Here is a 15,515-nt window from a genome sequence, read left to right on the forward strand (position 1 = left end):
TGGTTTGCTCAAGTTTACTTCTTCTTTCTTCTGCTTGCTCAAATCTGCTTTTGAATCCTTCTAGTGTATTATCATCACAGGTAGTATACTTTTAGATATACTTTAGATATACTACAGGTAGTATACTTTTTAGATATAGGAAGAATTGTTTTGGTTCCCCCTTATAATTTTATATCTTTATTAATAATATGCTTATTTTTTTCAGGCATAACTTGTTTCGTTGTTCATGTCTCCCTTAACTCTTCGAGCATCTTTAAGACAACTGTTTTAAAGTATTTGTATAGTGTGTGTGTGACATCTGGGCTTCCACAGGTTTTGTGCTGATTTATTTGGTATCATTTACAGGTTGTAATTTCCTGTTTTGTTATATGCATTGCTTTTTGTTGTAGTTGAAAACTGGACATTAAAACTTATAATGTAGGTGATTTGCTTTAATGCGACCCCCAGAGCAAATGCCAGAGAAAAGGCAAGTAGGCAAGGCAAAAAAAACCTTTATTTACAAGCCAATGTGAAGGAGGGAGCGAGGTTCGCCGGTCTCCGGTGGTGGAGGCCGACGAAGTCGCTCCGGTGTTCTCGGGCGAGGTTTCTGGGTCCCGTGCAGGAGGTGGGGCCGAGGAAGTTTGCTCCGGCATTCTCGGGCGAAGTTCCTGGGTCCCGCCTACGAGAAGGGGCCAAGGAAGTTCGCTCCGGCGTTCTCCGACGAGGTTCCCGGGTCCCGCCCAAGAGGAGGGGCCGAGGAAGTTTGCTCCGGCGTTCTTGGAGGAGGTTGCCGGTCCCACGCACAAGGAGGGGCCGAGGAAGTTTGCTCCGGCGTTCTCGGACAAGGTTCCCGGGTCCCGCGCACGAGGAGGGGCCGAGGAAGTTCGCTCCAGGCGCTCGCTGGGAGCGGCTTTTATGTCCTGGGCCCGGGAGTGGGCGGGCAGTGGGTGGGACATAGGCGGGTCAGGGGTGGGTCAGTAGGCGTGGCTAGGTGGGTTCCGGCTCTTCTCCGCCGGAGGTCAGGTTGCGCCTGCGCAGTCGACCCGTGTCTCTCCCGGGAGCGGGAAAGTTGACGGCGAAGAACCCGGAACTGCGCCATCTTGCCTCCGTTTGTCCAAACAGTAGGAACTCTGGAAATCAAAATTTCCCCCTTTTTCTGTGGCTTTCTGGGCTTAAAAAAATTTTTATATGATGTCTCTGTGTTGGGACTAAATCTGAGTTGAGAACTTAAGGTCTTCGTCATTTCTTTTCTGGGCTTGTTTCTTTCCTAGCATGCATGGTAGCTTCCTCAATTTCCCACATAATGCAGTTGTTTCTGGAAGTTCAAAAAAACAGGTGTAACTGCTTTAAATCTTCTAGGAGACATTTCAGGTGAATGCAGATTGGAACAGTGGTGACTAGCCTCCATGCCCACACCTCAGTGATCAGGGAAACATTCCACAATCTCAACACGGAGACCTGATATTTGCAGGGACAGGATTTTATTGCCCACCCTGGCTCCAGCAAGCTCCCTTGCCCCAAAATGTCAGTTATGACCCCCATAGCTGCCTGACATGGAACTGTGGTTGGTGATAGACAGCTGCCATTGTGCTGAAGGCTGAAATAGAGCAAACATTATCATAACTTAGCAGCCAATCTGTTCCCCGGGAGTTGCAAGTGTTCACATCAACTACAGAGTCCCAAAATACTCACTTCAGAGAGCCCCTTTCAGTATAATTGCTGTCCAGGAGGAGAGATGGATTCCTGGTGGGTGTGTCCTATTCTACCATTTTTCTTGACTTCACTCCCCTAAGGATCAATTTTAACAGAAAAGCACAATTATCCGTTTTGTTTGTTTGTTTGTTTTGAGACTCAGGTGACTCTCCTGCCTCAGCCACCAGAGTAGCTGAGACTACAAGTGTGCACCACCATACGTGGCTAGTTTTTAAATTATTTGTACAAATGGGGTCTCCCTATGTTGCCTGGGCTGGTCTGGAACTCCTGGACTCAAGTTATCCTCCTGTCTCGGCCTCCCAAAGTCCTGAGATTACAGGCATGAGCCACAGGCCCCCAGCTCATAATTAATCTTTGAAGCATATTGCTTTCTTTGTATTAGAGGACTTTATTTACTCCTCTTTTATTAAATTTAGATTTTCTATGTCTCTTTTTATTGGCATCCGGAAATAAATCTAACCTAGACAAAAATTTTCATTTTGATTAATCAGAAAATTACATGACACTAACATCCTAGTCAGTCAAGTATTTATGTGGCATTTTGGTCCTACTTTGTGGGGTGACCGTAATCACTAGCTTTGCCATTACCGCCTTTAGAGTGTGAACTAACTATATATGTCTGAAGGTCTTTGGGGAGAGAACCTATGCTCTTACCATTCTCATTTACTATTAGAGCAACAACTGTTTTATGGGGACAGTCAGCTCAAATGGCTTCAAAATCTTAGTAACTCCACAGTAGAGAAAATAAGTGGATAAATATAGATTTCAGCGTGAAAATGCATAGATTTACCTTTTGTATTTTTTGCTTTTTTTGAAACAGGGTCTCACTCTGTCACCTAGGCTGGAGTGTAGTGATCACAAAGGCATCACACAGAGACATTTAGGCCGATGCAGCTGCTCTGTGTAGTGCTGGGCGGTAGACACATGTCTCTATGGGTTTCTCAAAACTTACAAGCTACACCACACAAACTCACCTTAATTTTTTGCAAATTAAAAAAAACAACAACCATAATATCAGAGTATTTCAGGAGGAAAAAGAAACTGATTAAAGACACTTAGAAAAGTTTGATTGGATACTCTAAGACAAAACAAACTTTATAGAAACACTCTAGTTGGTAATTTTGTTTATCACAGAGGCAAATGATAATCCTGACACTAGGCGAGAACAAATGAGTCAGTCAGTTGTAGATTATGTGAGCTGGAGTTGTCACTGCTGTGAAATGACTTTTTCTTGCATTGTTGTGAAATGTTTCTTTCCCAGTGGTATGTTAATTTTCCCCAGAATTCTCACCAACCTATTCAAGTATTTTTAAAAATACTTGCTCTTATGATTTTAAGACAAAAACACATCTGTTTTCAGCCCAGCTGGAGAAGTCTCATTACTATCACATCCTTTGTGTTCTAACTGAAACCCTGCACAGAAAACAACACATGAGCACGGGAAATGTTGGAAAAGTATAATAAGCAAGACAGACTCCCTGGGGAATGACAGTGGTACATTCCTTGGGTTTCCTGTTCTTCTCATCTGCCCTGGGGAGAATGCTACAGAAGCCTCCAACCAGAAACCACACCCAACAAAACCAAAGCTAACAAAAACCCAGTTGTCTCAGCCAAAGAACCTGGAAAATAATGGCCTAGCAAGGAATACCCACCTGACTGTAGCCAAACATCTATGGAAAAGCCCCCCAAACACCATAATTCAGTGGAGTCCAGTGTGGAGCTGATGATCCACTTCACTTCCATGGAGTGGAAGGCAGCAGCAGTGCTCTGATTCCCTTGCCTGAAGGGGGGCCAAGCAGGGAGGTACATCTTCTCTCTCCCGCATTGCAAAAGAAGGTGGCATTCCGGTATTTCTATCAAGGTGGTGTCAACAGACCAAGAAAGAAGCTGTTCTTCCATTTCCTGTCTGGCAAAAGCAGATAGTTCTACAATTCCCTTGCCAAGGTGGTGTCTGGTGGTGCCAGAGGCAAGCTTAGCCTCAAACTCCTCAAACTTATGCAGCAACAGTGACATTGACTGAGGCAGGGGGAAGTAGGCTAGTGTCACCCTCCCCACCCTGCTGTCACTGGAGACCAGCAGGAAGCTGAGCCTCTGCTGCCACCCAAATCAACCACACTGACAAGGTGTCACATCTAGGCTAATTAGTACTCCAATTCCCCCCCCCCCCCCCCCCCGCTTCCAGTGTCAGCAGGGCCCAGTGGTGAATTAAACCTCCATACTGAACCAGCTGAAAGGAGACTGAGTGAGATGGTACCAGCGGGCAATTATTAACAGGAATTCCTTTGAACCAAATGCAAATCTGATTGAAAATCTCAGCAAAAAAAAAAAAAAGTAAGTTATAAGACTGAACCAATTGGAAATTATAGAATTAAAAAATACAACTGAAATAAAACTTTACTGGGTAAGCTTAAGTAAAGGGGAGAAGACAGAAGATAGAATCAGTAAACTTGAGGACAAATCAGTAGGATTTACTGATTCTATTCTGAACAAAAGAGAAAAAATAGATACAAAACGAAACAACAGAGAACAGCCTCAGGGACCTGTCAGCATCACAATACTGAGTATATGTATCATCAGAGACCCAGACGGAAAGTAGAAAGAAATAGTGGGACTGGAAAAACAGTCAGTAAATTGATATCTGAAAACATCTTAATTTCGACAGAGACAGAAATCTACAGAATCAAGTAGCTGAGTAAATCCTAAATAAGATAAACCCAAATAAATTCATATTGAAACATATCATATAAAAACTTCTGAAAACAGAAGACAAAAACTTTTGAAAGCCTGCCCCCAATCTGAAACCATGTAGGACACAAGGAAGTGTCCCAACCTTTTTTATGTCCTGAAAGACAAGAACTGTTAACTGCAAATTCTATGTCCAGCAAAAATAGCATTCAAAAAGGGAAAAATAAAAGCATCGTTATGTGAAGGAAAACTGGCACAATTTGTTTTTTACCAAAACTCCTCTTAAAAATGTGAACAGTCCTATTAACAGAAACCAAATGATATCAGAAGAATGACTGGAACTTCAGAAAGAAAAGAATAAGAGAATGGGAAAATGTAAACAGATATAACAGGTTATGCATCATCTCAGAAGTTTTCAAAATCATATTCACTGTTTTTGCAAAAATTATAACACTGCCTGTAGAAGCATGCTGTGTATTAGATGTGTTACTCAGTGCAATTCGATTTTTAAAAATAAGGTGGGTAAAGGAACCTACATGAAAATAAGGTGTCTGCACTTCATTTAAAGTGGTAAAACATCAATATCAGTTGACTGTGGTCAGTTACAAATGAATAATGATAATAAAGTAAAGACAGTAAGAAAATATATAGAGATGTACTAGAAACCAATATAAGGAAATAATTATGTAATCCTAAAACTATTTCAGTAACTCACAGGAAGGTAAGAAAAAAGAGCAGAGGAAATATAAAGAGAATGAACAAGCAGAAAATAAATTATAAAGTAGAACACCTAGGCCTTAACATATATGTTACAGTTAACTTAAATATAAATTGTGAACACTTGTCGATTAAAGGACAAGGAATATCAACCTGGACAAACAAACATGATTCAAAAATACGTATGCTACTTATGTCAATTGATATAGAAAAAGCATTTGCCAAAGTATAGCACAGTTTTATGATAAAAACCTTCAGAAACCTACAACTAGAAGGAAACTTCCTTAACTTTATCAAGAGTATTTATCAAAAACCAACAGCTATGTCATACTTAATGGTGAAAGACTGAATGGTTTTCCCCTAAGGGTGGAGACAAGGCAGAGACATCTGCTCTCACCACTGCAATTTGACAGAGCACCGAAAGTTCTAGTCAGCACAACTGGACAAGAAACAAGTAAGGCATACTGACTGAAAAAAAAAAGAAAGAAGGAAAGCGGCCTCTATTGCGGACTACACGATTGTCTTTGTAATGTCTCAGAGAAACTAAAAAAGTCTTGTAGAAATAATAATAAGTTATTTAGCAAGTTCACAGGATAAATGATCCATCTTACAAAACTCATCATACTTCTATAAACTAACAACGAATGTGTGGAAACTGAAAATACCTTTACAATTGCTCTAAAGAAAATACTTAGGCAGAAATCTGACAAGACATGCAGAATCAAGATGGCAAAAATTACAAAATGTGCGTGAAAGAATTGAGAGAAGAGCTAAATAAATTCACACATACCTTATTAATGGTTTGGAAGACTCAAGATAGCAAACATGTCAACTGTCTTCGAATGGATGAGTAGACTTAATGACATTCATATCAAAACGCCAGTTTGATTTTTTATGCATATAGATAAACTTATTTTAAGTTTATATGGAAAGGCACATGATATTGGTGGAGAGATGGACACATTGGTCAACAGAACAGAATACAGAACTCAGAAATGGACCCAAGCAAATATGCCCAACTCATTTTTCCAAACCCAAGAACTGGCAGAAATTGCGGGAGAGAGAATAGTTACTCAGGCTTCAAGTCTAGAGATTAATTGTGATGTGCTCTGCTCTGTAGAATAATAAAAACAGTGTATTCCAGCAAAAAATAGAATGGATGATATTAATCAAATGATGTTACAACACACACATATGTATGTACGAGGATACAGACATGTGCATACATACACATAGATATGTGTAATATGTGTGTATTTACAACTGAGGTTAAACCGTTAGGCAATAAGAATGCAGTCCTATTTTTCTACCCTCTCTTTTCTAACATCTCTCAAACAGATGATGTTTTGGAAGATTTTCAATTCTTTTCAATAATTAAAAAACTTTTCCAACAGAATACGCATGCTGAATTATTTTAATACCCTATTTTACACGTGGTTGTAAATAAGCAACCCATTGTATAGATTCAGCATTTTGGATGTTAAGGTAAACATATAGCTGCTCCTCATTTGTAGAAGAGTGGATTTACAGTATGTGTGTCTGTTGCAAATTGTATATTTAAATTACTTAAAAATATATCCTCTTTGGTAATAGTTTTTTAAATGAATTTGTGGCACATTAGAAAGAATGTTTTAAAGCAAAATTGCTTTTTAGTTTGTATTCTCTAAACGTCAGAAGTTTACTCTGAAGAATTAAAAAACTTACTAGAATATTCATATTTGACCTATAAAATAAGTAACTTAGATGGAATAATTTGAATTTGGAAATTTCTTTATACCACTAAATTGGAACTATCAATGCCATTTTATTTTTACAGATTTTCCTTGACACATTATATTGGCTACTGGAAAGAGTTAAGACCCTTTATGAAAATATGATTTTAGTGATGCAACTTATGTACGAGGCAGATAAGGAAGCATTGATCCCTGTGCCCATTAACTAAGATTTTATGAAATAATTTCTAACAGAGGACAGTACCGGGAGTGTGGTCAGGCGCGCCTCCCTCCTCACCGGGCCCACCAGAAGCTTTCAGGGTTCTGGGAGAAACATGTCCAGGCCTGCAGAGGCTGTCACAGGGGAAAAGGGCCAGGGTGGGGAACCCAGCACAGGCAGCCTGGCCTCACAGGGGAGTCCAAGGTTTTCTGAGGAAGCCGTGTCCAAGCCGAGATCCTTCCTGTTCCATGTGCTCCAGCACAAGGCCCGCAGGAGGAGCCGCGTGAGTGAGACCAACCCAGACAAGCTGGGCGGATTCCCCAGGCAGTGAGGGGGAGCCGGGCCTGGGGGGCTGAGGGCGGCCTCGGAAGCACAGCGTCAGAGAAGCTCCCACCGCTCCTATCAGGAACGCTTGCACCTTTATATCAGCAGGGGCGTTGGGCCTGGGTGATCTGGGGAAGGGTCTGCCAGCGGGTCGGGGGTCGCTCTGAGTTGGCCGCCGTCTGATAGAGGAGGCTTTTCTGTTGTTGGGTTTCTCACGGAATCGTATCTAGAAGAGGGCAGAGGCCACCAGGAGAAAGCGCTGCTGGGAATGAGGTAGATGCCGCTCGTTTCCACCAAGTGCAGTGCTTGGGATTTTAGGGGGTGGCAAAGTGACCTTGATATATTTTCTCGTGCAGGTCTCTGTTAGAGTCACCGTGGGGGTCTCCGTGTTGGTTTTGAAAGGCCTCTGTGTGAGTCTGTCAGGGGTTTCTGTGGGGAGGTCCTTCTGGGGTGTCTTCATGGGGGGATCTCAGTCAGATTCTCTGTTGGGGTCTGTGGGGGTCACTATGGGGAATCTCTGGAATCTCTATGAATGTGGGAATCTTTGAGTGTGGGGTGTACATGGGGGTCTCTGTGCTCCTCTGCTGCAGGTCCCAGGATCCGGGGTCCCGTAGATGTTGGGCCCACACTGGAGCTGCCCAGGTCACCACCCCAGACAGGACTTGGCTCCAGCAGTAGCCTGGGCGCCCAAAGTGACACCAGGGGCCTTTTCCAAACAGGTCTCCAGCATGAGTCCCGCCACGCCTGGGTACAGGCCTGTCCCCTTGTCTTCAGCCTCCACAACCCCTGCAGGTGCAGAGCTCTCCCTGGGCAGAAGGCCCCTGGACAGAGCCCTCTGGGGAACCAGCTCCTGCCTTTGCTCCTGCCTTCCCTGGGGATGGCCAGGAGGGACCCAGCACCAGGACGGAGGAGCCAAGGACCGTGCCCTGTGGGAACTCTCCCTGTGAACCATGTGACCAGATCCTCTGAGGCCCAGTGTGTCCCCTGCCAGCACCTGGGCTTGGAGCCATAGATGTGCTGTGTCACCCAGGCCAGCCCTTGCCTTCTGGGTCCCTCTGCCCTGGGAGTGGCACTGACCACTTTTACTTGTAATGATCACCGGACTGTGAGGACCCTGGTTACAGCTGTGGGCAGCTTGTGGATCCTGCACTTGCGAACTTATCTTCGTCTTCCCGGATTCTTCTCCCACCTCCCACCCTGGGCCTAAGGACCCCTCCTGTGGTTCCTGACCACAGGGTCCCGCCAGGGGGGCAGGCAGCAGCCCTGGGCGCCTCCTGAAACAGACACCCCACACTAGTGGCCCGGGAGACTGCTCTGGAGAGTGAGGCAGGGGACACCAGACGCAAACCCAGGGGTGTTACCAAGGCTGAGCCAAGTGCTGGCGGGGCCCAGGTCCATCCCGGAACTCAGCAGGCAGGGAAGGGTCTGGGGAGGGTGTCACCTCTTCCCCACCAGGACATCTGGGAAGGAGCTGTCCCGCCTCTGACCCAGGGCCCGTACAGGACACCCCCACATTCCCAGGCTACCACGGGGCAGGGAGGCTGCTGGAATCCATCACTCCTCCAGCCTCAGGGGAGCCTACCACTGCCTCAGGCCGTGAGGTCCCTGCAGACCCAGCCCCACAGCAGCACAGAAGTTACCTTAGTGAGAACGGGGATGCAGTGAGCCAGAGCCCGGTGGGGTCTCCATAGGGTTTGCTGTCCTTACACGTCCTGAAGACTCTGGATCATGATCCAGCTTGGAAACTAGACCCGGTTTCTCCCTGGACAGGGAGAAGAGGGGGTCCTCCACGTCCCTGCCAGCCTCCTCCAGGCCCAGCCATTCTAGAAGCCGCACTCAGGAGGAGTGGACACGGAGCCCGTTCCTGTGCCCTAGCATGGCACAGACAGAAGCCACCACCTCTGCAGGGAAACCAAGTGTATTGGGAACTTCTCTGTGAAAGTCGGGAACGCATGGCGGCTGTGATCACCCAGGCAGGACAGGCTTAACATGTAGGTGTCAGTTTTATTTAAGTAGAACCCCGTCTCCCCCAGGAGACGTGCAAGAAGCCTTCTCTGGTTCAGGAGGCAAGACATCTCGTGTAGACCTCAGTTCCTGCGGGCTGCGGATGGGGCCACTCGAGGTTTTTGCCACTCGTGGCCTGTGGTGGTGGGGGCCAGCTGGGGACACAGACTCCCGGGGAGGTGGGGCCCATCTGCTGTCTCTGTCTCTGATGTTGCTGTTTTTGACAGGACAGTGGTGGCCCCTGGGGGTGGCTTTGGGGCTGCAGGCCAGAGCTCTGATCTCTCTGCTATGTTCTTGGTGGCAGTGACCCCTGTGGCCACAGGAAGGCACATTCTCCTGAGCGTGGAGGTCACCTTTGTGGCGACTGACCTCTGAGGGACCACGTCCCCACCGAAGCCCCAGTTTGTCCACCAGGATTTGCCTCACACCTCTGCTGATGGTCCAGGCTTCATCAACCATGCAGTCCGTAAACAGCCTTGCTGGGCCAGACCCCCAGCTCTGGACAGCATCTGCCCCAGGCTTGCCTTTCTCCAGGACGTCTTCCCACCCTGCGCCTGTTTTCCTGGGGTGTAGACCCTGTGGATGGTGACCGATCTTTCTCCGGAAGTGGCTTTCTGGTGGCGTCTCTCCCTTCTCCGGCTGACGCTGGTTGTATTTCCTTTCTTGTTTGTCTCCTACTTCCCTGGCATGAGCAGAGTGGCTCCTCCCACTGGCTTCAGAGGTCCTTGGTCCCTTGGAGCCATGTCCCTGCTCCCCTGGTCTGGGTCTCCTGCGGGCCTCGCCCTTGTCCGCAGAGCCCAGCGTCTTCTGACTCTTCTGTGGGGCCTTTGCTTTCCGGCTCCCAGGCTCCCGCTGCCGTGGGCTGTCCCCTCCCTTCCATGGGAGGGCCCATGGCCCCTGCGAAGCCGTCGTGTTCTTACTGGACACACTCTGGGAGGTGGACAGAGGGGCCTGAGCGGGCAGCCTGTCTGCGGCAGGGAGCATGTCCACATGGCGGCCTGGAAGGCACAGATCTATGGCGCCATCCTGGAGGAGGACGCCTGAGGCGCGGCCTGGCGGCTGCTCCTCTGAATCCACCTGCGCTAGGAGCGCAATCTCACTGATCACCTGCGATTTCAGGCGCAGCTGCTCTGGATCCTGAGCAACACAGATTGTAGACCCTGAGGGGTTATCAGTGGTCCCCAGAGCCCCCGTGCTCCTCAGATCCACCTGAACGCTTCCTGAACTTGCCCTCACAGTGGCTCCCACGGTGACGTCCCTAGTGGGGGGCTTCTCCTCCCCCACCTTCAGTGCCTCCAGGGCGTCTTTGGCCCTTGCCCACTGGGACCCTATGCTGAGCTCTTGCAGGGCTCTGCTAGTACACACGTTTCCTGGGGACATGCTCTGGCTCTGAAACCTTGCCTCGTTCCCAGCCATTTCTGAACCCATACTCCCCGCTAGTCTGGGTTTGGGTTTCCCGGATGCCAGGACAGTCCTGCTCTGCCAGGTTCTGCCCACAAGGCTGCATGTGGGGGGCTGAGAAGACCCCCTGTGCTCATGTCGAGGTGGAAAGGCCTCTGGTCGCCCACGGGTGTCAGCTGACTGGGACCCTCTCAGGAGCCTCTGGGCTTCCTCCTGCTCAGGTGGTGCGGGAGCGAGAGCACCACTCACGGCCAGCACTGACTTGCTTGTTGTTCTGTTGTCTCCTGGACCATTCTGAGGACGTTTTCCCGGGAAAATGGGAACCTTGGCTGCAGATTCATTCCGAGATTCCCAGGAGGCCCAGGGGGGAAAGGTGGATTGTGGGAAGGGCGGGGCCCGAGCCTCACCTGACCGGACATTTATGGGCTCCAGGGATTGGAGGTCTGGACCCCACCTGTGTCTCACACGGAACTTTAAAAGATGCACTTCCAGCATCTGCTGGGTGCAGGGCTGGAGGAAGGAAAGCTCCTGGGAGGTGTTCACGTGGGCTTTCCCACCCCTCCAGGATGCCAGCTTCCCGGGTTTCCTGTGGGTGTCAGACTGGGGAACAGCACATTTGACCATGAGCCAGGAGCGACGCACAGGCACGGGGATCCAGCCCTCTTTGATCTCCCCCACCTTCCTGGCCAGATGGATTTGCAGCTTGTTTTCCAGATGCTTCTTCTCTGCGTCCCCGGGTGTGGAACTTACTGATTGGTATTTCCAGGGCCTCCATATGTCACCTTCTGCCTCCTCCTTGTCTTCCTCCAGAAACTTCACTGAGGTCCTTCCTGGGCCTCGATCCCGGCTTGGGTCTGGCCCTAGTTTGGACCGTAAGCACCCCTTCCCAGAGAACCTTCTGGAGCTCTGGAACCCGGTCTTCTGCACATCCTTCCTGCCCTTCCCTGCAAATTCAGAAGGCTGGGAGGGCGAGAGGGCCTGCTGTGTCTCTTCTGCCTGACTCTGGGGCCTCCCTGGGAATTCCCCCTGGGGCTGCAGCAGGTCCCCAGATGCCTGGAATCTGCTGGGAGGGCCGCAGGACTGCTCCTGGTGGATGGCACTCCTTCCTTGCCACCGGTGCTCTGGGAGCTCAGGGCTGGTGGTAACCCCGGGAAGGATAGGGCCTGACTTGGGGCTCCAGGAGGTTGGCCTCTCCTGGGGAAGGTGGGCAGTGGGCTGGTTCAGGCCAGCCGGAGACTTTTTGGGGAGAGAGGGCAAAACCCTCTTCCACTTTGGTTGCTTCTTCAAGGTCCATTCAAGATTCTCCTTTCCAGCGGGGATGACAGACTCTGTCCTCTCCTGGGTTGTAGGGTAAGATGCCCCACAGTCCCTAATCTGGGGTGGAGAAGAGCACGGTAGGCTTGGGACAGGGGGTGAGAGGTGGGCCTGGGTCTGGATCCCAGCCAAAGGCGGGCACTGGGACTGGGGCCAGGCTGGAGTGAAAGGCTGGGACTGGGCCATGTGGTAGGGCTGGGGCGGTGCCTGGGAAAGCTGCGAGGATGCCTCAACCTCAGGTTCACCTGGAGGAGAAGTGGAGGCTTTATCCAATGATACAGAGTGCGCATTCTGTGAGGAAGGCGGTGCCTGGGAAAGCTGTGAGGATGCCTCAACCTCAGGTTCACCTGGAGGAGAAGTGGAGGCTTTATCCAGTGATACACAGTGTGCATTCTGTGAGGCAGGCAGTGCCTGGGAATGCTGTGAGGATGCCTCAACCTCAGGTTCACCTGGAGGAGAAGTGGAGGCTTTATCCAGTGATACAGAGTGCGCATTCTGTGAGGCAGTCTTGCTAGAAACCCAGGCTGTGGCTACTAGGGACTCGCTGTTGAAAGATGGGAGGTTCCAGAAAAGCTGGCTGCATTTCTGCTGCAAGTGGTCCCCCACCGCTGTGGCGTCAGAGACTTGCTGAGGACAGGGCAGCTGCTGTGGTTGGGTTGACATGTTCCAGAAGGGATTTAGAGTCGTGATGTCCCCCTCCTTCCCCAGTGATGTCATCTGCGGGTGGCCGGCCCGTTCCCTTTCTTTCTCCTGCCACATCTTCATCAGTGCTCTCTTGGTGATGAGAGTCTCCAGCAGCTTCTGCACATCATGGTGGATGAATGTGCAGCCACCTACCTCCACGTGCCTGGGTGTGGGGTCTCCCCAGAAGGAAGCCTCTAGGGGGTGGTCGGGAAGATGCTGTGGCTGGGATTTGCCATGTGAACAGGTGGAGAGGCCCCAGGTCGTGGCAGCCTCCCTCCAGCAATAGAGTTCCTGGATGGGATCGCTGGAGCACCCAAGGCCAGTGATCACCCTGGTTGGAGAAGGCAGCCCCTGGTTGTGTAGAGGGGAGCTCTTGGGGACGGGGCGTGTTGTGGAGTCACACTGAAGTCCAGCCAGGCTGGAGTCGGGTGGAGGTGGAGAGGAGGTCAGGGGACCATGCGGCTGTGGTGAAGGAGGAAAAACCACATGTGGCCGGGATGCAGGGCGTTTTAGGGGAAGCAAGGGCTCTGGAGGCTTGGAGGCACTCAGGGTTGAGTGTGGTCCAAAAGGCTCTGAGAAGGTCATCGGGCCTGGTGACAGGGTGGAGGCCAGAGGAGCTGGGGGAGCTGCTGGGGACAAGCTGGCAGGAGATGGATCTGGCATGCATTTCCCATGCAGCTGGTGGGCCTTAGCAGGCGCTGGTTTGCACACGTCACCCGGGGGTTCTGCACCTAAGGGCAGATGGGAGCCGCCCTCGCCAGCGAGCTTCCTCATGTGGCTGCAGGAGACAAGAGGCACAAGCTGCAGCCGGGGCAGGTGGGGCCGAGAAGCCAGGAGGGGTGGGCACCTGGGGCCTACAGCTCCTCCACCTCCCCCACTACTGACTTCACAAAGCTCTGCTTAAGCCTGCCCCAGGGCTTCAGTCCTCTCCTCTCCCCTTCCCAGGACCTCTCCCTCCCAATCACCAGCAGGCCCTAGGGTTGCATCAGAGGCCCTGGTAGGAAGGAGGACATGGAGAGAAGGAGGAAGCTCCTCACCTTTCCAGAAGGTAGTTCAAGTCCCGGGTCTCCTCCAGCTCCCTCAGGAGGATTCTGCAAGCTGGAAGTCACGAGACAGGGTTATGGTGGAGAGGGCGGTGCCTGGGAACCTCACAGAGGCTGAGTGGATGTCTCTTTAGGGGACACCACAGGGAACTAGACTCTGAAACCTACACATTTGTGGCCAAAGCCACATGGGCCTGATGATGACAGGAAGGTGTCCACTGTGCAGCACTTTGTCATTTGCAAAAAGTGCTTCCACGTCCACCCCTTCATAGGTGTCACAACCATCTTGTTGGGAGAGCAAACGGGTGGTCTCAAAGAGGAGTCAGCCATGGCCGAGGTAAACAGCTGTCCACATGGACCTGGAGCCTCCCTCACCTCCCCCCATATCCCGGCAGGCCTTGGTCCCTTCCCCACACCGCCCCCTTATGGGCAATACCAGTCCCAGGCCCATGGCTTCATTCCCACAGGGAATCTGAGGAGGCCCCAGGTTCTGATTTCCCTCCCAGGAGTTTCCCTCTCAGGCCTCTGCAAATGACTTCCTCAGGGACAGGCGATGCTGTCACCTCTGGGGAGTCCCGGGAAGCAGCAGAGCCTCACCTTTCAGAGCTGAGATCTTCTTTCTGCTCCTGGACCTCCCCCTTCTCTCCCTTTGAGGCTGAGAGGCAAGAAAGGATGAGGGGCTGGGACCAGTTCTCAGTCTCCTCTCCCCAGACCAGCTGCACATGCAGTACTCATGGACACGGCTCCCTGCCTCTAGCTCAGGGAGCTCTGTGTGTGCTTTTTACTCATGTTCACCATGAATGAAATGTTTTCCGTTTTCCTTCTTAGGAAAATGCAAGGAGGCGTTTTCTGTGTGACTCCACCCTGGTGTCCCCAGTCCCTGCTCCTCCCCGAAGGCACACCCAGGCTCAGGTCTGCAGGCGCCTCTGAGCTGCCGGTAGGATTCTGCTTCGGAGGAGAATGGAGAGGAGGCCAGGGACCATGGGGTTGTGGTGAAGGAGGAAAAGCACATGTGGCCGGGGTGCAGCCACAGGCGAATCCAGGCTCTCGTGGGAGGCTCTCGGGGGCTCAGCACAGCTCCCAGATCACACAGAGGAGGCTGGGCCCCCAGGCACCTGGCCCAGGAAGGGGGTGATGAGGCTGGGGCCTGACCCAGTCCTCGCCACTGAGTCTGGTGTTGGTTTTTGCCCTGACGCCCCCTGCGCACCCCACAGATGGTCTGGGAGCTGGGGGTGGAATCCTCCGCCCACTCTCACCCCTGCCTGCCCTGCCCTGCCCTGCCCTGCCCTAGAGGGATGACGAGATTTCCCATCGTGGGAGCGTCTCTCGTTGTTTAGGAAAAGTGGAAATGAGGGGCGGAAAAGAAGAGAGAATCTTTCTCTGTGGGGCTGGGCTGAGGGCTCCTCACCTCCCTGCTGCTCCTCTTCCTCCCGGGCGGGGGTGAGGGTGGGTCACTGTGGAGGTAGGAGTGTAATAGGTAGAGGAGCACCAGGCCACACACACTGGTGAGGATGAAATCCATCATCCAGGGAGTGGAGCTGGGGCTCAGCCATGTGGCACTAGGGCTCTTCAGAGGAAAGAGCATTGTCTCCATCTGAAGTGCAATGTCGCCTTCAAGCAACTGAGGGCTGGGCATCCCCTTTGGGTCTAGGGAGTGGGGCCCAGGCCTGCATCACAGAGCTGGGGCCTCTTCCTCACAAAGGGCAGGGGAGGGGCAGT

General features: G+C 50.8%; 1 protein-coding gene across 1 annotated transcript; it reads right to left on the reverse strand.

The window, feature by feature from the left end:
• Positions 1-9,354: 9,354 nt before the first annotated feature.
• Positions 9,355-15,491, reverse strand: LOC117089248 (spermatogenesis-associated protein 31E1-like). Its single transcript, XM_033220286.1, has 5 exons — positions 15,205-15,491; positions 14,394-14,451; positions 13,791-13,851; positions 12,519-13,531; positions 9,355-12,314 (listed from the first exon to the last, which is right to left on the reverse strand). Exons 1-5 carry the CDS (start codon positions 15,430-15,432, stop codon positions 9,355-9,357), a joined length of 4,320 nt encoding a protein of 1,439 aa, XP_033076177.1. The 5' UTR covers positions 15,433-15,491.
• Positions 15,492-15,515: the final 24 nt, after the last annotated feature.

The sequence above is a fragment of the Trachypithecus francoisi genome, unplaced genomic scaffold (genome assembly GCF_009764315.1).
Source record: "Trachypithecus francoisi isolate TF-2019V2 unplaced genomic scaffold, Tfra_2.0 Contig00812, whole genome shotgun sequence".
NCBI lineage: Eukaryota > Metazoa > Chordata > Mammalia > Primates > Cercopithecidae > Trachypithecus > Trachypithecus francoisi.

Excerpts from the sequence above, each read along its gene's own strand:
- LOC117089248 (XM_033220286.1), bottom strand. The coding sequence starts at position 15,432 with ATGCCCAGCCCTCAGTTGCTTGAAGGCGACATTGCACTTCAGATGGAG. Across the intron at positions 14,452-15,204 it reads GGAAGAGGAGCAGCAGGGAG|CCTCAAAGGGAGAGAAGGGG; the intron begins GTGAGGAGCCCT and ends CTTGCCTCTCAG. Across the intron at positions 13,852-14,393 it reads GAAGATCTCAGCTCTGAAAG|CTTGCAGAATCCTCCTGAGG; the intron begins GTGAGGCTCTGC and ends CGTGACTTCCAG.